Source organism: Antechinus flavipes, chromosome 2, assembly GCF_016432865.1.
Source record: "Antechinus flavipes isolate AdamAnt ecotype Samford, QLD, Australia chromosome 2, AdamAnt_v2, whole genome shotgun sequence".
Lineage (NCBI taxonomy): Eukaryota > Metazoa > Chordata > Mammalia > Dasyuromorphia > Dasyuridae > Antechinus > Antechinus flavipes.
The window spans coordinates 676,761,180-676,783,376 of NC_067399.1; the positions used below are offsets into that span (position 1 = coordinate 676,761,180).

Sequence of the window (22,197 nt, forward strand, 5' to 3'; positions counted from 1 at the left end):
TCTGTAAAATGGAGATAATAATACCAGCACCTATATCTCAGTGTAGTTGTAAGGATCAAATGAAATTATAATTGCAAGGCACCTAGCACAGTGCCTAGTACATAGTAAGCACTATCTAGATGTTAGCTATATTATTATTGATGGAAAATGTTTAAATGAAGTTGGACCATAGTTTTTTTTTTAAGTCCAAATTCTTTATTCTTGTATTTAAGGTCTTTTATCAAATGTCCCTTACCTATCTTTTTACTTTATTTTATTTTTTTATATAGCTTTTTATTTACAAATATATGCATAGGTAATTTTTCAGCATTGACAGTTGCAAAACCTTTTGTTCCAACTTTTTCCCTCCTTCTCCCCACCCCCTCCCCCAGATGGCAGGTGGACCAATACATGTTAAAGATGTTAAAGTATATGTTAAGTACAATATATGTATACATGTCCATACAGTTATTTTGCTGTACAAAAAGAATCAGACTCTGAAATAGTGTAACAATTAGCCTGTGAAGGAAATCAAAGATGCAGGTGGACAAAAACTAGAGGGATTGGGAATTCTATGTAGTGGTTCCTAGTCATTTCCCAGAGTTCTTTTGCTGGGTGTAGCTGGTTCTATTCATTACTGCTCTATTGGAACTGATTTGGTTGATCTCATTGTTGAGGATGGCCACGTCCGTTAGAATTGATCATCATATAGTATCATTGTTGAGGTATATAATGATCTCCTGGTCCTGCTCATTTCACTCAACATCAGTTCATGTCAGTCTCTCCAGGCCTCTCCTGCTGGTCATTTCTTACAGTCAGTAATATTCCATAATAAGACCATAGTTTTCTAACTGAAAGCCCCCAAATACTTCATATTCCCCTAACTCCAGATCCAACCCTCTTCCTATTTTGTCACATTTCCACTGCGATGAAACAGACTTTTTGGAAGGGGCTGGTCACCCAATAGTTCCTACTATTGATGGGTCAATGTGTATGTATTAAAATAATGGACTAAAGGGGTCTCACACCCTCCTAGGACAGCAGAATGGCTTTGGTCCCCTCTGAAGTCTTCACTTGTCAGGGTTACAGATTTTGGAATAAGGAAGTAAAATGCTCATCTTGTTAATGATGGGAAAAGCACTGAATCAGCTCAAGCTCATCCTCAAACATTTATATAATCTCCAAGAGCTAATTATATCAAGGACTCACCTTATCCACATGATTGGCAATCTCTATTAAACGCTGCTTAACTTTCTCCACATCTTTTCCTTGCCTCTGAAACTGAATTTAAAGAGCAAAGTCAATGTTAGCAATCCGAATAATCAGTGTTCTTTCGGATTTTGGAGTCATGAACATGGATTCAGAGGACGACACGGACAGGAATCACTTAAGAAGTTGAGAAGTGGGAAGGTCATCATGTCACTGTAGGAAGAGCCTTTCCCTACTTCTTTATTTTTTCCTCTACTTTTTAAAAAAATTTTTATTATTTTTTCTAAGACAATTAGGGTTAAGTGACTTGCCCAGGGTCACACAGTTAGGCTCAGATTTGAACTCAGGCCCTCCTGACTTCAGAGCTGGTGCTCTATCCACTGCGCCATCTAGTTACCCTTCCTCCTACTTCTTTAGAATTAACTTGTTCATAGAATGCAATGAGAATTAAGCTTGCATCAGTTATCAACATCCAAGTCATTTTTCTTAAATAATGGAACCCAAAGAGAGATTATAGTCACTAAAGAAATTTCCCTGCTGTCCTTGGTGCTACTGTCTTTGATATTTTGCTGTTAATGCCTTTCAACTGTTGGGAGAGAGTGAGATAACCTAAAGCAAGCACATGCTCCAGATCCCCTTCTCTAACGTCCCCATGGAACTTTGGCCATGAACTTACCTCGCGATTGTCCGCCACGATCACAAGCTCCACATACTTTGCTGTCTTTAATGTCTCCCGTTTGCGCTGCCAAAAAATAAAATAAATTAAATTAAAAAACCCCTTAAACTCCCTCCTTTTAGTTATTGATTTTGTGGTTGATTTTTTTAATGAACCAAAAAAAGTCTGTTTTTTTCCCCTCTATCTCCTCTCTGTGTTCCATTGCAAAAAAATGAAAGGAAAGCCAAATCCTTAGAACAAATATGTACAATCAAGACCCCCCCCCCCAACATTGCTACATTGTCCATGGAAGGAAACTTTCTCAAATCCTCTTCTGGGCTTGAGGAGCCTCCCCCCACCCTTCTTATCTGAGGAGGTTAGAGCATCATGAGGGCTTCTGCTTAGGACGGCTTTCCCACAATGACCAGTGAGCACCAAGCCTGGAGTCAGGAGGACATGGCTTTGAATTTGCCTTACTTAAGATGTTTACTAGCTTATGATCCTGGGCAAGTTACTTAGTTACTTTGGTCCAGTTTCCTCAACTGTAAAACGGGAATAATAATAAGCACTTACCTTACGGTGTTGTTGAGAGAAGCAAAGAAAATAAAATGTGTCAAGTGCTTTGCACACCTAATGGGGCAGAGCACATGGGTAAGAAGTAAAAGTGAGCACACTGGAGTTAGGGTGAGATTGAGCTCAGGGAGCCAAGGAAGAAGCTGACTCCCCTGGGGACTTAGTAGAAACCAGTTGAAAGGAAACTCTTTGAGGGCAGGGACTGGTTTGTTTTTGTGCCTAGAACATAAAGGTGCTAAACTGTTACTTAATTGTTTGATGGATTGATCCAAACTTCTTGAGACTGTCTCATTTTTTTCTTTACATCACCAGCACCCAGTCAGTGCCCGGCACCCAGTCAGAGCTTAATAAATGCTCTTTGGATTGGTCTGAATCGATCATTATCCAACTGAATCCAAGACTCTCTGCCTCCTCAAGGAATCCCAAAGGTGACTCCAGGAGGATAAAGGAAAGTTGCTCTTGAAGGATGGTCTCAAAACACCCTCTGAAAGCCCCAAACAGAGCACATGTCCAGTAACCAAATCCTGGAAGCAAATGCGGGTCCCGCTCCGTGTGGGAATCTCAGACCCAGGACCTGAGGTTTGTGACTTGAAGCAGAGTTTCCCCTTGAAAACTGGCCCAGTGTAACCACAACTCTCTGAGACAAAAGGAAGACAGATGACCGAATGGAGACTCCGACCAGAGTTCCCAACACGGAGCCCCGAGGGAAACCTTGCCGGTTGTTGTTGCTAAAAAAATCACAATTCCCACTAGCGCAGGATCTTCCAAACAGACTTTTGAAGAAACGGCCTGTGTCCTGGGCGTGCTCCTCCGGGCTGCCCACATGTGCTGACTCATGAGCCTGAGTTTCCTAGAAGGAAATCTGCACCCGGGGGGAGGCGAGCACAGGATGCTTCTTGTCCTTCCGGGATCCGGGTACCGGAGGCGTGGGCAGCTCTTCCACCAGGGCAGGTCGCGACTCCTTTCTGACTTGGCAGGTAGTCACAAAGCCAAGGAACAAAGTGACTCCTCGGAGGCCAGCCTGGCTCTTACCCTCCCCAGTCCCTGACCGCAGACTCGCTGTCCCCAGGTGGAGCCCATTGGGATCCAGCCCCTCGCTCCTGAGCCGATGGGACCAAGCGAAACTCCACTGCTCCACACGGTGCGGGTGGTGACTCAGCTGGGCCGCCCTCCTCCATGCTAAGGGTGAGCGAGAGGGCCTTCGGATGTTCTCAGGGCTTTCCTATCAGCTCCCGAAGGCGCTTGCCCTAAATTCGGGAAAAACAGGCCCGACTGCGACCGGGAGACTTACACCTCGGCTCTGAGCCCGGCAGGGCTGCTCGCCCTGGAACCATCCACAGGTGACCATAACTGTAATCTGCCTCAGGCGCTTCTCACTTTGTAATTTTTGTTGCCCAACAACCCATGAACAAACATTTGTCGAATGCCTACTACGTGCCACATATTGTACTGGGGATGCAGTCTTTCCTCTGAAACCTTTACACCTACTTCCATAAACACGGTGGATAAAATGGATGAGACGTCCCTCAGCTCTCCTGGGACCTGACAGTTTGCCCGCCTGTCCATCCCTTATTCTCACCATGTGACCTGCCCATCTTCACATAACCACACAATGGGATTAAAAACAACCACATATGAAGGGGTGGGAAGTTCATTTTAATTTTCAAGGACCCAAGACTCCCGGTGCCCGGCAGCTCCACGGCCTCCCCCCCGGCCTTGGCTGGAGTCCAAGCTTGCTGTGGGCACTTGCCGGCTAACGTTGGCACCCGGAGCACCGACCCGGAGGCTGTTGCCGGGCTCGGCATTTGGCATCTAGGTCTGGCTGGCCAGAGATCGGGCGTGGCCTTGCAGGGGTCGGCTCTCCCCGTGGCACAGAGAGGCGCCACAGGAGGGTTTTATGGGACTTCTCTCGAAAACTGGCACTAAAAAACCTAGATAACCTTGAAATGGCGTGAGCTTGAAAGCCTCTAGAACACTGAGGGAAGCCTCTAGTGCGACTGAGGGTGAGGGCGGGCTAGAGCCACAGGACAGGAAGGAGAGCACGGGCCGCAATCGGCACAGTTGGAGAGACATCCCGATCGTGAGCTCACGAGTCCCTGGAGATTATCTGAGGATTCCAGCGCTAAGATCAGCAGATTTTTTGACACACAGACCAATCACTGAACCGTAGAAACTGTGTCGAAAGTTACATCAGAAATCTCCCGGTCAAACACCCTCTCGTTTTTCTGACCCCCCTGGCCCTGCCGACGGGACCCGGAGCGGCCGTTCTCGGAGAACCAGCCAGCGATCAACATCATCTTCTTGCTCTGCACTTTGCAGAAAGGCCTGAATTTTGTTATGAATTCACGGAATTGCGAGCTTGGGAGAAACGCCCAACCACATAATCACTAAAAGCTGGGAATCAGGGGGAGCTGATGAGGGCTGAGGGCTCCTCTCCCCCAGCTGTCCAGAGATGGGGATTTCAGTTGTGTCTGCGCGGTCCCCAAACATCTGGGCCGCTCACTTAAAATCAATCAAACTTGTTATCTGCTGATGCGGGCCAGAATTCAAACAATCACATACACACACACACACACACACACACACACTCTCACTCACACACACACACACATACACTCACATACACACACACACACACACACATACACTCACATACACACATACACACACACACACACACACACACACACACACACACACACACACACACACACACACACCCCAGAAAGCCTTCCAACTGAAGGTTTGACAGAAAATCTCACTTTGAGGCTGAGGAGCAGAAATGAGCCCAAACCCTCTGCCCATAGAGAGGCCTAATGGGCAGGGACAGCCGAGGGGCTGGTGGGCCCATTGCCCCCAATGTGTGGGGATAGAGGAGGGGGTGAAGGCCCCAGTGCCCCCTTCTCTGGCCAGAACAGCACAGAGGCCCTGTGATCGTTTCTGGACGGTGGATAAGCAGGAGAGCGAGAAGGGGAAGAGTGGCCCACAGGCTGGCGAGCTTTTTTCATGCTTTAAGAACTTTTTGGAGGACTTGGGGAATAGCAGATTCAGGAGGGAAAAGGTAGCCGTGTTCCTGGATCCCAAGACTGTCATGGAGAAGAGGGATTAGTCAGTAAATAGTCCTCTGGGCCACAGTTTTCTCATCTGTAAAATGGGACAGCTGGGCTGGAAGATGGAGGCAGTTTGGTAGTGCTGAGCATGAAGAACCAGGCCCGGAGCCAGGAAAAATTGAATTCAAACGTGATCTCACGCATGCACTAACTGTGCGAGACTGGGCAAGTCCCTGAATGTGTTTGCTCAGTTTCTCCATCAGGAAAATGGGAATAATAAAAGAATTTACCTGCTAAAACTGTTAACACTGGAGATCACATCTGCAAAGTGCTTTGTAAACCCAGTGCTCTTTGAATGCTGCCATTAATATTTCTACTATAATAATAATTATTCTATTGCTTTGGGGGTCCCTTTAAGCCTCTCTCAAGGGAGATCTATGGTTCTCTGCTCCTATGATTGCAGTGTTCATGAGAGAAAAATCAGATATAGCTGGATTAAGTCCGTGGTCTTTAGGCTTGTGGGTGCTCTGAGGACCATGTGGGTTTTTAGGGGGCTCTGAGGACCATGTGGGTTTTTAGGGTGCTCTGAGGAGCATGCAGGTTTTTAGGGGTGCTCTGAGAAGCATATGGGGAGCATATGGGTTTTTAGGGGTGCTCTGAGGAGCATATGGGGAGCATATGGGTTTTTAGAAGTGCTCTGAGGACCATGTGGGTTTTTAGGGATGCTCTGAGGAGCATATGGGGAGCATATGGGTTTTTAGAAGTGCTCTGAGGACCATGTGGGTTTTTAGGGTGCTCTGAGGAGCATATGGGGAGCATATGGGTTTTTAGGGGTGCTCTGAGGAGCATGTGGGTTTTTAGGGGGCTCTGAGGATCATGTGGGTTTTTAGGGGGCTCTAAGGGGCACGTGGGTATTTGGGGATACTCTGAAGAACACTCAATTCCCCAAACAGGACAAAGAGTAGAGAGTTGTTCCATCAAACTCAGATCCTTTCCTGGTTTCTTGTGCCCCCAACCCCAGGAAGTTATTCACTCCTGTGGGGAGCTTAGCTTTGCCTTTTTATTGCCAGCAACGAGCACAGTTTTGGGAACTTTGGTGATGCTTAATCAACGCTTATCAATTGATCCCAAATTCACAGATGAGTGACTTGAAGAGTGCCTTAGCTCAGTCACGGAGTCAGCATTTGCACCCAGATCTTCGCAGCACAGGGTCAGAGAGCTGGAATCGGGGAGGCCCTTAGAGACCAGCTCTTCTAACCGAACAAGACGTGGCCATGGGAGAGAACCATTAGGCCCTCTTGGCCAGGAAGGCCGGGCTGGCAAGGCAGGCGAAAAATCGGACATTACAATTAGAAAGCGGAAGACAATTAGTTCCCACAGCCCGGAAGAACAATTAGCATATTCATAAATCAAGGTTTAGTTTCCATTTCTTTAATGAAGACCAGGGATTTATCTGCTCCAGTAAAAGCTCATATTTTGATTAAGAACAAATTGACTGACCCTGAATTCTTGCTACTCAATGCCCAGTTGATGAAATCCAAGTCCATTATTCTTTTTCTGTTTCTGGGATTATCTTTATGTCTAAAAAGAATAGCTTTGTATTTTGGAAACATATGCATCGATAGTTTTCACCATTGACCCTTGCAAAACCTTATATTTCAGACTTTTCTCCCTTCCTTCTCCTCATCCCCAGACAGCAAGTTATCCAATATATGCTAAACACGTGCAATTTTTCTATATATTTTCTACATTTACAAAGCACATTATTCTTGATTAGGAATAGGGACCAGGCCGGTGATGTCACTGGTATACAGGAAAGACCCTGGAGCGGTGCAGGTCACACCTTCCCTTCAATCTCCAGAGAAGGGAGACGCAGGGTTTGCCCCCAGCCACATATTAGTGCGGCCCAGAGATGGGATCTGAATTCGGGTCCTCCTGGGTCAAGGCTGGCTCTCGCCACAAGTCGCCTCTTTGGGAAGAGCCAGGAAAGGAAGCCCAATGAAACTCACTTCCCAAAGGCTTCTGGTCTAAGCTGCCGATGGCAATGGCTCTTGGCCAATGGATTTCTTAGTTCTTTTCCTCTGTTCTAGAGTCCACTAGAACTTCAGCAGGAACAAAAGCATCTAATTTTTTTTTAAAGGTTTGCATAACCACAAAAATATCACCCCCATCACCATCCAAGAAACACCACGAGCGGCAAGAAGCCGCAGCATGGCGGAAAAAGCCTGGGTCCGACACCACGAGACCTGAGGGCCGATCTGTGCTCTCGTGTTCACCGTGTCATTTTGGGCAGGTCATTTTCCTTTGCTGGGACTCAGTTTCCCCGTTATCTGTAATAGGAAAGATAGCTTCGAAGGTCTTGCCAGAACGAAGTCTTCTGGTCTTACAACAAGAAGAAGAGTTCAGCGCAGGGTCCCAGCATTTGGGCCAATTCTAATTTCCTGTTCTGTTGCACCCAGAAGTCTAAATGATTTTGGAACTGGCAGAGACTTACTGACAAGGCATGATTAAGGAGGGTGCAAATAATCCCCCAAACAATGCATCATCCCACAGTAATTTATATTTGTCTTTGGAAGGCATCGTGGGATATTTTTGCAACAGGAGATTTATTTTCTTAATTATAGTTAGCTTAGGTTCATATTAAAATGAGCTTGGATTCCTGTACACAACCCCCATGATGGGACAGGGCAGCAAAGGGGTGGGGAGGATTAATCATCCCAAAGCAGGTGAGTGACTGGGAGAAGTGAGACTGGAAGGAGAGCCCCCGGTGGGGAAGGGGAAAGCCGCCAACCGTCTTTGGGTCTCTGGGCAAAGGCTTCCCCAGATATCGGGAGGCACGGACCCTAGCGAATGAGTGCTGCGGGTTCATCAGCGAGAAAGTCTGTGGAGCTGATGTGGAGATTTATCCAGATAAGGAGATCCCCATAATGCACATGGACAGATGGGGAGCTGGTACTATTTGCCTGACCACCAATGCTTTTAGATCTCACAACCGCCAGCTCTATTTCCACGTCGGGTATAAGCTGGTGGGCGACTTCAGTATTTTCACAATGCCATCCCTTGAGGCCTCATCATTTGGGCAGGTGGCCTTGGGTCTCAGAGTCTCCCCTCACAATCCATATCTCCCAGGTCCCGTCAAGGGAGGAAGGCTTCCAGCATGGACTGAAGTGTTTTCCAAGAGCCCGAATCCAGCTCGGTTTGGAAACACTCGTGTCCAGCAGGTTGGCTTCTCGGTGGGTGACATTTTGCAGGGAGCCCCGGAAACTCATGAAAATAAGGGGGGAGTGTGACCTGCTTTGGGGGAGGAAAAGCAAATGGAGATGAGGTCAAAGGTCTGAAAAACATGGCAGGGATCATAAACTCAGTCGGGCAAATGACCGTCTGAAATGATCCCTTAGAGAATCTTCACCCATGCGTCCCAGGATTGATTCGGAAGCCATTTCTTTGAACACAGTTTCATTAGAAAGATGTCAAGTGCATTTTCTCTTCCACAAAACCAATCCTGACGGATAGGGTCTTCCAGTAAAATATTGAGAGCTCAGTAAAACTGCATGTGTATTTCCTCATTTCAATTTAAAGCTTCATTTAAATTTCAATATATGTTGTTAGCAAAATAATGTCACCATTAAGTACTTCTAATCTTTATGTAAATCAAAATGATTTAGGACAAATCCCTGGGATGACCCTCATTCTTGCAAACTGAGAGCCAGACGTAGAGCTGATTATAAAAATGCAAAGATGGCTGGCCCGTGCTGTTGATGCATCGAGATATTTTATTGAAACTGCAGACTAGTTCAGTATTGTCTACACTGGAGTTCCACTGGGAGTTTTGGAACGGGAGGGGATTTTTTCATTTTATACTTGAGGAAATTAAGACCTGGATGGGACTTGAAGAGTGGCTTGACCCCGTTACAGAGTCAGCATTCACACTCAGATCTTTGTAGAAGCACAGGGGGATTAAATGATTTGATTGGTTTCAGATCTAAACAACATGCTGCCATGAAAAAGGGGCTGATTTGGAGTTAGAGGACGCAAGTTCAAATTCAGACTTGGATACTCATAGATGTAGGGTTAGTCCAAGCCTGTCATTTTCTGGTGAGGAAGCAGATGGGAGGGGTTAAGTGACTTGGCCAGAGTCGATCAGTAAGGAAGAACAGCCCTCCTGGCAGGGGAAACATGCCTGTGCAAATGCTCGGAGGTGAAAGATGGACAGTGGAAATCTTCCACAATATCATACCACCTCCATCACAATGAGAAAGAAATATTCCAAGTGATCAAGCGTCTGTAAGCAATGCAAAATCTAGCCCTGTTGACTCCTGTGTAGGAGGAATCAGATGATTGAGGGTCCACAATGACCCTAGACTCTTCTTTCAATCCCATCCTCCACCTCTCAGCAGACGGATGCTGACTTTTGCTTGTTTACCTGCAGCTAGCGCTTTCTCACTGACTCAGATTCTGCTTTTTCTGACTATGTGGGTGAGAAGCCACTTCTCTATAGCTTGAATTTTAAGGGCTGGGCTTCCAGAGAGAGGTTCCTTAGGATGAATTCTTAAGGATGCTGAGGACTTCTGTAGCTTTCTGCAAGTTTTTCACCATGTAGCATTTAGATCCTGTGACTCAGGAGAACAAATCAGGGCCTGTTTACATAGAATGTGTGCCTCCTCCATGATATCAAACGTCCCCCTGATAAACCGTTTCCTTCACTCAATGTGCTGAGACCAGGGATGCTCAGCCTGACCCTGGACAGCTCCAGACCCTTCTGAGTAGCGACTGGCCAGGGCTGATCTATAATAAGAGCCGCCTCTCCTAGGAATTTAGCAATTATATGCTGGGATATGGCAGATCTGTGCCCTTGAGTCCTGAAAAGAAGGTCAATCAATCCATCAACAAATATTTATTATGTGTAGCATGTGGGGATAGAAGAATGGCTAAGAAGCAGCCTCTGCCCTCGAAAGCACCTTCTATGGAAAGAAGTAGTGAAGGAAAGAAGGAAACTGGGTGTGTAACATCATATAGAACAGGCAACTGCACAGTGTTGCTGCCTTTTGGATACTATGAGCTCCTGAAATGCAAAGCAGTAAAACATGACTCCCCCAGGGCCGATTTCTTGTTGTTCCCTTGGCCTTTGACCCCACTGGGTCCCCCACATACTGGAGTAGATACTTAAGAAATTATTCTTTTCTTTTCTTTTTTTTTTTTTGCCCCCCAAGGAATTGGAGTTAAGTGATTTGCCCAGAATCACACAGCTAGGAAGTGGTAAGTGTCCTATTGGAAGTCCGGTCCTCCTGACTCCAGGGCTCTAGCCCCTGCACCATCCACTGCCCCAAGAAAAGATCCTTGAAATGATTGAACGGAGGAGTGACAGCCTGAATTCCCCCACCCCTCCAGGAAAAAGAAATGGATTTTCCTCCTACCCTCCTTGTAAACGTGTGAGGGGACCACTGAGCGCTCTCCATGGTCCTGCCTGAGATGTTGAGATGCTGCTGGCCACACGCCCCCCAGGCGGTTTTCAGAGTCTCTGCTGACTGGAACTTGTGTTGACCTGTAGCATTCTCCATTGGCTCTAAGGTGTAGGCTTGGCTTCCCAGCACAATAAGTCCCCTGTTGAAAAAGAACCGGTTAATGGGGGGCTGCACCTTCTTTAGAGTGTCTGTCAGTAGCTGTGACTCAGGGTGAAAGTGAACACAGGCTTTCATGCTTTCAGATTCTGTCAAAAGAGGGCACATGTTACTTGGGCTGATCTGGCTTTGCCAACTCCCTCGACACCCAATGCTTCGGTGGGCATCGTCCTGGTCTCCTGCGCTCGGTCACAGCACCGCACGCCAACACAGACCCTGAGGTGCCACGTGGAGGCATTTGAAGGGCTTTAACAGATGAGTAATTCAGGCCCCCGAAACCTAGGCCGAACTATGGCTCCAAGCTCTATCTACAATGGCTTCTCTCCATGTGTCTAAGGAAGCACAGGAGAGCTGCTTGTAGGGAGCCAAAAGAGATGGAGATGTGTGCCTTTGGGAGGCCTGAAAAATGGCAGAAGACGGCCTTGGGACCCCTTTGGAAAGAGGATTCCTTGACTAGAGAAGGTCAGGTAGGGAAATTCTCTCCCAGACTCCCCCCCCCCCAAGGTGAGCAATCAATCTATCAATCAACAAGCAACAATATCGACTATATTCAAGGGATTCTGCTAGGCACTAGTGAGAGAAATCAAATGAAATCACTCTTGACCTCCAGGAAATCATAGTCTAGCCAGGTGAGACAACATGTGCATATCCAAGGAGTTACACAAGAAATACAAGGTAACTTGGGGGAGGGCACTGCCCAACAATCCATAGCTTCCAGTCTGCCATGGTAGGTCATAGAGTCACAGCTGTAGATCTAGAAGAGGTCCCTTTTTTCTGAAGTCACTGAGGTCTAGAGAGTGAACTGACTTGTTTAAGTTCACAGAGGTGATAGATATCAGAGGTAAAATTTGAATCCAAGACTTTGGACTCCATAGACAGCACTCTTCTGGCCTTTTATGGAAGACTTGTGATAAGACATGGACAAGACTTACACAGGCTGAGAGGGCATGGATATGCTGTGGAAGGGATAAATTCCCACACCCATGAACATTGTGCTCTAGGACAGACTACAAGACTTCAGTTCTTCCATGACCTCTCAATTGCTGTCCACTCACAGCATGAGACCTTTCCACTTGCCTCACAGCTTCCTTCTGTACATTGTTCTCCCTCGTTAGAAGGTGATCTCCTTGAGAACAGAGACTGATTGGCTTAAAAAAAATTTTTTTTTGAGGCAATTGGGGTTAAATAACTCGTCCAGGATCACACAGTCTAGATTTGAACTCAGATCCTCCTGACTTCCAGGCTGGTGCTCTACCCACTGCGCCACCCAGCTGCCCCACTGATTGACTTTTTAATTTGTAATGCCAGGGTTTAGCTGGCGATCATCTTAATAACAAGCTAAGCTGGGCTTACTCAATAGTTTATTTAGTCATTCGTGCTACTCATTGCTCCTCGTACACATGTGCACACTGTTACCTCCAGTGTAGACCTTTGGCCATGATCTCCACTCAATGGCCTGGAGACTTTCCACTAGGTCTCTGACCACTCTCCTTTGGCTGCCTGGCTGCCTACCTGTTCTCTCCTTCTCCTTCTATCATCTCCCCCTTCTTTCCTGACTGTATATTTCCTGAATGATCTTTTTAATAATGCTACTTGCTTGCAAGTCATGGCTGATGAGTCATGAAAGAGAGAACTTGGAAAAGAAGCATAAATTGCAAAATGGAAATGAATATGAACTTCTCTATCTGTCAGGAGGGTGTCGGATGGCATTTTTCTTTGGCTCTGCCATATGTCTCAGAGCTCGGAGACTGAAGGGCAAACAGGAGGCAAAAACACCAGCCTTCCCCTTCCTAAATGCAAAGTAATTAGATGATTTTACTTAATAGTCTTTTCATGGTCTTGAAGGCAAGATTTTTCTTAAGAAAAACTGCAATTTAGCTAACAGCAAATTAACAGGATTAAGAAAAGAGTTTGCAGAGAGTTGAGCCTTTTTTTCTTTTTCAAATTTAGGGAAAATATTTTGTATAATAATGAATTTCTCTTTAGGAAGAGATTTCTTGCTTCCAGCTCCTGAGGAAGGTGTGATTGTGTGTGAGGGATGGTGGTAGGAGCTGAAGGAGGAGGATATGGAGCCATTAAGGGAGGGTGTGTTTAGAGGTGGGATCTGGTATTGAGGAGAAGGGCAAGGTCAGGATTTGGAGAGGGGATTTTGCGTGACTTAGAGGAAAAGGAGGAGCAAAAGGAGACTTCAGCAGGGTTACAGGTGAATAAGGAGGAGAAAGTAGTTCACAAAATCCATAAGCAAGGAAGAGTTAGTAAGGAAAGAAAATGGGACGAGGTCAGCTGGGTTCTATTGAAGAGTGGAGGATGCCCACACAGAGATGAAGGCCCTCCCCTGCTCTGAGTAGTCTGCCTCTGGGTAGGGGGATGGCAAAGGACCACGGCAGAGGTGGTCTGCTATGGCTATGTTAGTATGGACCAAAGGCTGAGGGGAAATCTCTGTCTCCACCTCTCAGGTCATGAGGGTAGAGAGCTCCTTGAGAAAATGGAAGGAAGGGTTCATTGTAAAAAACAAAGAAGAAAAAGAGTAAAGGCAGAGACTAAGCATCTGTAAAGAGCTTACTATGTGCCAAGTACTGTGCTAAATGCTTTAAAACATTATCTCTAAGGAAATCCAGGAATCCTAAAAAGTTGACAACTGGAAAAAACACTGAACCTGGAATCACGAGAGTTGAGTTTGAGTCGCAGTGGGGACAGGTCACATCATCTCTCTAAGCCTCAGTTTCCTCATCTGTAAAACGAGATGGCTTTCCTAGGTGGCCTGTAAGATCTCCTTCAGCGCCAGATCTCTGACGACATAAAGGGGAAAGAGAAGGATCACTGAGCAAGGGAACAAAGCCACGGGCCGTTTTTTTCTGGAGAGGAAGAACTTGATCCTCTGAGGATGGAACCATTGAAGCACCAAGAAAAGATGATATGGCTTTACAGGTCGAAGGTCTTTCAGGAGGGGCAGAAGGAGAAGACATGAGTCCTGGTGGGTGGGGAACCTACAGATCCAGGGGCCGAGGCAGCGGTTTGCAGCAGACTCTGGGGGCCTTCAAGGGCATCTGGCCAAGACAGGATGGAGAATGTCCGGTTTGATCACACCAATTGACTAAAAATATCTTTCGATGTGGGCTGAAATGATCCTCCCAGAAGTATTTGAGAAGATATTGCTGAAGATCACTAGGGTAAGAACCTGAAGACTAGAGGGGTACACGGCATTTTCAGCACTGCTGCCGATCAGAGGCCACATCTTGAAAAGAGAAAGGCAGATTTGGGGGAAATGAACAGTGGGTTAAAAAGATGTTTGGACATTGGCTTAAAATAGAGGAATGATGGGTTCCTAGGCAGGGATGTGATGTTATTTACAAGGGCTAGTAAAAGTGTCATTTCTTGAAGTCTTGAAAGCCTAATAAAAAGTATTAAACTAGAAAGGTGAGAGAGATAAAACCGACTACATTTTCCTGCCCAGCTAGATACCAGGGAAGAAATGGCCATAAATTCGTGGAGAAAAAATTCAAGAAAGTAATAAGCAAAAGCCAAATCCAACATTGGCCTCGGATGTCCACACACAAAGGAAAAGCAAGGAGACAAATTCTCCATACCGGGTATTGCCAGGTCTTGATGGACAAACCCCGTTCCTAGATGATGGCTCTGAAAAGGAATACTTTATTCAAAAGAGACTGTACAAGGAATCGGGCAGGAGTGGGGGTGGCTGAGGTGGAGTAGCATTGTCCCTTAAGAATAGAGGCTCATGGGAGGAAATGCTAAGTATAGAGGGAGAAAGTATGGTGGCTAACATTCAAATGAAAATCAATGAAAGCAAAAACCTCAATACCACCTAGACCAAACATAAAACAAGTGAGGCTTCTGGGAAACTCATCACACGACTAGTGAATCTGATTGCTGAGCAATATCTGAAAGATCATGAAGAAGGGCTGAAATACCCTAGGAGCAGAGAAGAATAAATGCCTTAATATTACCCTCTGCCTCAAAAGATAAAAGATTGAAATCTGAAAACTACCGGCAAGTGCACTTTTTAATTTCTGTGAATTTCTAGAAGGTATTTTAAAAATCGAGTTCAGATGAGGGTCTCAGTGGGAGATCAGTCACATAAAATATATACTAGAATTAACAAAAATCACCAGTTAGTGTAGGTGGTGAATGATGATACTTGAGCTATAGGTAGTAACAGCTAGAAATGATTCCTGATTAGATTGCTGAACCACACAAGGTTACGGGTTGGTCAATGTTTTTGGATGGTCATGGTTTCCAAACCTAGGTCCAGATAAGAGATACGTGAGCAGTATCTTGAAGCGTCTATCTGTGATGTTTAAGTCCCATCTCCGACATATTTTGATTGTGTGATCTTGGACAAGCCACTTAACTTTAGTGTTCTAAGGTTCCCCATAGCAGAGAGGGTACCAGCTAGCTTGTGTAGAGGAAGTTTTGTCATCTTGATGTTCTCATGCAACAATGAAATCACTCACCCAATCCATGTCAATGGAAGTTCTTTATTTTTAAACTTTAAGATTATGTAGCTGCACATAGACCCAGTTCCTAGTTTGAATTTGGGCACAAAACTGTTTGGAAAGGCAGACGGAATAAACTCAACCAATAATACTTTTCCTATGGCATCTCAGAGCTTACGGGGACCCCAATGGCTCAGCACAAAAGACGCATGGTTTAAACACACAACACACCCACAAATGGTTGTCCAGCCTTGACTCAAAGATCTCATGCTTCCCGGGTAATGAAGAGCCTTTTTCCCCAGGAAGTTCATTCTATTTTGGCAAGTCCTAATTGTTAACATGTTTTTTCCTTGCATTGACCCAAATTCTTTTCTGCAGCCTCCACTCATTGCTGCTAGTTCTTTCTCCAGGAATCAAGTATAACAAGTCTAGCATCCCTCCTTTGTAGGAACCTTCTTGGAGATAGGATCCCATCCTTCTGTTCTCTAGGCTAAATCTCTCCAGTTCCTTCAATCACTCTTTAAATCCTCAATTGCATGAGCCAGGAAACTATCTCTGCCTCCAAAAAAAGCCTATGGTCTAGTTGAGAACCCAATAAAACAATATGGATGTTTTGTTGTTGTGTTGAATCATGTTGTATGTGACAAAGCCAAGGAGCTCCGAGAAATTATTTCTTGATTTGATTTGAGTCATTCTAATATTGTTCATTCCTGTGTCTCCCGCTCTCTCCAGTGGACTCCGATAGACCCAACTTCTGGTAAGTAACTCTGATGGGATTTCCAGACTAGGTCCGGTTGGATTCTATGTCTTTCCCTAAGAAATCCTTTCTGAATCACCGAGAGATCCTTTTGACTTCAGCATGGGGCACTTCTGTACCAGATATGAGATTAAAAAAAGGAAAACAAAAAGCGAAAGCACCATTAGAGAGAAGCGCTCAGAAGGCAGACAAGAACAAGGGGAAGGACGCCTGCTTCTCTGGCTCAAAGATGCCCGTTCTCACCGTGGCTGGACTGCCGCGGACGAACGTCTGCTCAGAATCTAAATCAGTGAGATGTTTGCAGGAGGAACTGTCAGGGAAAGTTCCAAGGCCAGCCGAAAACTGCTGAGTGAGTTCTTCAGTCAGTGGAAAGTTTCTAGATGCTGAGAGTGAGCCCGGGAAGCCCTCTCTCTCTCTCGGCTGTTTTGGCTTTTTAGTTGTCCACGCAGCCAAAGATGAGAAATGCTGGCTGAGAGCGTTCCCTGGGCTCTCATAATTGGCAGCTCAGTAAGACGGCTTAATTAAAGAATTGCTGTGGTCTAGCTTGGCCTTAATTAGTCACTTAACGCAGAAGAGGGTGAGTGACAGGAGTGGAGGAGAGTTCTACAATTAGACATCTCAGCTGGGAGATTTTGATGGGTTCAGGCACTTAGGGTATTGAAAGAATACAAGAAAATGCAGATCATTAAAAAGTTAAACTTGGTTAAACTAGGTTTTCCAAAGTAGGAAAGTGATCCCGCCAATCGCCCTTTCTAATTCAGACAACAGGCATTTTTCATCCACTTGGTTTTTCCTATGTGGATAGATGGCTTTACCTCTTCAGGGTGATTCTGGATCTCATCCAGGAAGCTCTGGGATGATCTAGAATTTCATCCAATCAACCCAATGTTATCCAAAGATAGGAGCTTCTGGAGCACCTTAACATCTCTACGGAACTCCTCTTTCATAGCTATATGAACCTCAATTTCTTCAGAAAAAGAAAGGAAAGGAATAAGCATACTTATATTTACATGTCAGGCACTGTGCTAAGTGATTCACAAATATAATCTCAATTCATCCTCACAAAACCCTAAGGAGCAGGTGCTGTTTTTATCTCCATTTTATAGTTGAGAAAATGAAGGCAAACAGAGTTAAATGACCTCCTTAGGGTCATAGAGCTTATAAGTATCCGAGGCTGAGTTTGAATTCAAATCTTCCTAGTTCCAGGCCCAGAGCACCACTGAGCTGCCATATATCTATAAAGAAATTGGACCGGATGGTTTCTGAGGCCCCTGACAGTATTAAATCTATAATCCTAGGATTCTACGATTCGGAGCTCCTGCATCAGTACATGTGTCACGAACGGACCCTGAGAACGCACAATGAGCTGGGCCTTCCGCCCGTGCACAAGAAGAGACGAGGGGCTGGGTTGACCTCAAGGGCCTTAAAGAACCTCAAAGTCCTCCCTAAAACAAAGGCCTGTGTCTTCAGTTCATCTGGTGATCCTCTCTGGCTGCGAGTCAGGGAGCACTCTAGCTGAGGGTCACTCAACAAGAGATGCTCGGGAAGGGCGGACACTGACATGTTAAATCTAAGGTCCTGAAAGAAGTTCCTGCTTCCATGAGGTCCCCAATTCATCTAAGCCTGAGGCTATCATTCACCTCATGAGCGGGAATTAATTAGATGTCAAATCTGGTGCTTTGGTGGAAAAGACAAGTGAACGCAGGCAGGACTGGGAGAGAATCACAGAAACAGGTTTTTTGCTCCTTTCGTGATGTTTGTGGGTGTGTATGTGTGTGTGTGAGAGAGAGACAGACATAGAGAGACACAGAGAGAGAGAGAAGAAGAAGAAGAAGAAGAAGAAGAAGAAGAAGAAGAGAAGAAGAAGAAGAAGAAGAAGAAGAAGAAGAAGAAGAGAAGAAGAAGAAGAAGAAGAAGAAGAAGAAAAAGGAGGAGGAGGAGGAGGAAGAGGAGGAAGAGGAGGAGGAAGAGGAGGAAGAGAAGGAGAAGAAGGAAAAGGAGAGAGGGGAAAAGGAGAGAGAAAAAGGGAAGGAGGGAGGGAAGGAGGGAAAAAGGGAAGGAGGGAAAAGTGAAAGAAGGAGAGGGGGAGGAGAAGAGAGAGGGAGACAGAGAGACAGAGGGAAACAGAGGTCAGAGAGACAGATGTTTAAACAGAGTTAGAGATAGACACATACACAGAGACAGAAAGAGACAGATGCAGAGAGAGACAAATAGAGAGACAGAATTATTAGAATGCAAGCTGCTTGGGAAGGGCAGGCACTGTCTTTTGCCTTTCGTTGGATCCCCAGTGGTTGGCACAGTGCTTGGCACATAGTGGGTACTTAACAGTTGCTGGCTGACTGAGTGCCACAATGTGTGTGCCATCCTTGGGGGGACCATAGGTTTGCAGTGTGAGGAGACTGGTAAGCTCTGAGTGGAGGAGTGGAGACCAAGCTCTCTGCATGACCACATGGCCTCCTGCTCACGGTCAGTGCCCAATAAACATTTGTGGCCGATAAACGAATAAAACAAGTTAACTTAAAATTTAAATAATAAATCAAATGTTAAATTCTGCTTTTCAGTGGAATGGAAAGGAGATGGGATGCATAAACATTCTTGGACGGCCTCGTCCACTTTCCGAGTAAGGGTCAAGTGGCCCTTTTTCTCTTGCCTCAGTCACTTGGCCCCGGGTCAGGCCAGCCTCGCCAGCCAGCCCCATCTGGAAGGATGACCTGTGGAACTCCAGGCTTGGTGAGGACTATTGACATAAATGTTATTTGGAGTTCCCCTGTCATACCCACAGGCTCCTGGCTCTGAATCTCTACCCGGAGCGAGATCATGAATAGGAAATATGGATTATTCTGGCTGAATTACCATCACTTACTAATTTAACTTTTCTATCCCATTTTTGGGGGGGACTTGATAGCTTGATGTCAATCACAGTAAATTAGGTTTGGAGCTGCTTCCTGAGAGCTTCAATGTTATTAAGGAGGAAATAGTTGGTGAAAGTCAGACTTTTATCATCCAGGTTTTTTTGTGATTTAAAATGGGGCAAACAAAATATACGGGGGATGGTTTTTGTGAGCTAGATCCAGGCAATTGGGATGTTTCCCAGCAAGTGATGCTTGTAAAACGTAAGCTATTTGTAAGTATTATTGCCCACCAATGCCTACGGGCATTTTCCATCGCTAGGGGCACAGTTGGGAGCTTCTGAGGGAGCAGAGAAGCGAAGATGAAGAGCTGGGGAGAGTCTACCAGTCTTCAGGGCCTGTTCTCTCACTTTCCAAACAGGGAAGCTGAAGCCCAGGGAAGGGAAACCACAGGCACAAAGGTGGTCAGTGGCTGAGCTGGATTAGAACTCAAGCCCTCTGATTGTCCCCCTGGAGCTTCACTGGGCAATGTTGCTTCAACAAGGCATTAGAGACACCCGCAATGTGAAAGAGAAGGACCCTTAGGGACCGTCTTCTCAATCCCGGGCTTGAATGGGGAACTTCTGAAATATTCGGGATACCCCCAGATTTTTTCAATAGGCCTCCTGTTCTTCAGTCTCTTTACCCTGATCACCTCAGGATCGCCTCTCCCACCGATCCCCTCCTTCCCCTGACCCAGGCTGCATAAAGCCCGACAGGCAGGAAGGAAGCTTGGCAGTTCACAGGCTACAATACTTCTGGAGAGATGAGGGACCCTTAGGTCCCCTTTGGGTCACTGTTCTTGGTCCTCTCAGAGCCTCAGCTTCCCCCTCTGTAACACGAGAGGACTGGCCGAGAGCACCTCGAAGATCTCCAGATGGGAATTTCAGATGGCAAGATGAGGACCAACAGAGCCATTGACCAAGGAAGCACATCCTCTGTTGGTCTTTATTTGGCCGGAATATAGTAAATCAGTTTGTCCATGAGCATTTATTAAGCATCTCCCATGTTCCTGGCTCTGGAGCAAAAGGGAGAACAATCTGCCCTCCAGGAACTTCCATTCTAGTGGAGAAAATGATACATAAATACCTGGGATAGAGGAGATCCGTATAGAGTAGATGGAAAAAATCTCTAGGAGAGGCTCGATTTAAACCGGCCTAACTCCAGGCCCGGGGCTGCACTTTACCACTTATAAGGAAAGGAAATAGTTCATTTCCTTAGTTGGTTAATTTGACTTTAATTAGTGATTTACATTCTACTCAATCAACAACAGTAAAAAAATCTCCAAATTTATTAAGTGCCTACTGTGCTCTGACAGGGAGAGTGCAGTGATTTGTACATGGCTGATAACAAAGTTTAATTAATCCATTAATTAATTAATAAGTTTAATTAAACTCAGGTCCCTGGACTCCACGTCCGTATCATATTCCACGACTTTGTGCTGCCTAATTGGAAGGCAAGAAACAGATTATAGGAAACCCTTTGAAAAGTACTATATAATATTATTCTTACTATATATTACTGTTATTATTTTTAGGCAAAACTGGTAGCTTTGAGAAACTAGCCCCTCTACGCTCCTTCTCGGGGAGGACAGACAGGGATCATAAATTTTTAAAAGTACCAGAAGATGTCTCTTCATTTCAATATTTACAGAATCCCACGTGCCAGGAACTGACTAAGTTTCCACCCTCCGTGCTGTTCCCATGTTTCGGCTCCTCATTTCTATCGGCAGCAAATCCATAGCCGCCGCCGCTGGCCCCCATCCGATTCCCAAGGGCTGCCTCTGCTCCACAGCAAGGTGGGTTCATTGGTTTACGCCAAAAGGCAAACTCCTTAACCATGTGGACGTCTCAGACAGAAATCCCTTGAACCAGAAGAGCTGAGAATAACGTCTTGTTAATGGGGATGGGACTGGAATTCATTGTCCTGAATATTGATAAGTAAAGGCGCAGGGACAAGATGGCAGAAATAAAAGCAGGAGAATGGAGAAGATGGTGGGTTTTGAAACAAAATATATGGCAGGGAAATGAGAAAGGAGAACGGGCCCTGAAATTGGGTTCTTTTTAACTGACTGTGTAGAGCACCTTAATGGGATAAACTATAATCTACAAGTCAGTCAGGAACTGAATTTCCCATTTCAGCCACTGTAGAGTTGACCCTACTCATTATTATGACAGTTTCTTATTGTAGCAATTCTTCCTGATGGGTCCTTTTTGTCTTTTTCCCCTCCCTTTCCAGTAGTCCTTTTCTAGATTTTTTTCTCTCTATCTTCTTTTTCTTTTTCTTTTTAATGATTTATTGGGGTCCCTCCTTGCTTCTCTATTTCCAGAAGGATTTTCCCCCGGCCTCCAATCTTTGTTCAGCACCCTTGGAAGCAAAGTGGGAAGCCCGGCTCCTTGGTTTTCCCCAGGTGGTACGGTCTGCGGCACTGAACGAAAGCACCGCCTGCCTCAGATGCTCAGGATCACTTTCCTAGATTTGGAGAATGTCCTCAGCAACATCACACCCCTGGCTCTCCCTGGATACCCGGACACTGAGGCTACTGCGGCCCCCTTTCACATTGCGGAATGAGCTTTTATTCCCAGACACCCCAATTCTCGGGTGATCAGGATTTTTTTTTATTTTTGGTAATCAGGTTTGAATCAGTTCCTCCCTCAAGAGCCCGGAAGCCCCCAAAGCTCTCTCCTCCTTGGCTCTCCGTGGCCAGATCCCCGAGCTGACAGCATCGCCTGGGATCTGCCGTAGATCTGCCGTTAATAGAGAGCACGTGAGCCCATCCGGGGAAGCTCTTCCCCTGGGACTCGCAGAACAGCCCAGGGGTGGCAGGACCGAGGCTGTGGCGGGCAGTGAAATGCAGGATTCACAAGGGACGTTTCATGTTCATGAGGAGGCAAGAGAGGCTCCCTCCAGCCCGGGCAGCCGGGGAAAGAGGCGAGGGACGGCTTGTAGCAAGAGGAAGGAATCGCCGCATAGTCCGAGCGCCGTAGCTTGGGATACGAGGGGCTCAAAGCATC

At 45.9% G+C, this 22,197-nt stretch overlaps 1 protein-coding gene across 1 annotated transcript in view; it reads right to left on the bottom strand.

The window, feature by feature from the left end:
• Positions 1-22,197, bottom strand: part of ADAM12 (ADAM metallopeptidase domain 12) — a 282,504-nt gene that overhangs the window by 97,945 nt on the left and 162,362 nt on the right. The window contains exons 6-8 of the mRNA XM_051973876.1: positions 10,881-11,067; positions 1,865-1,930; positions 1,189-1,260 (exon numbers count right to left, since the gene is read on the bottom strand). Coding sequence (XP_051829836.1) covers positions 1,189-1,260; positions 1,865-1,930; positions 10,881-11,067 — 325 coding nt within the window. The remainder of the gene's footprint in view (positions 1-1,188; positions 1,261-1,864; positions 1,931-10,880; positions 11,068-22,197) is intronic.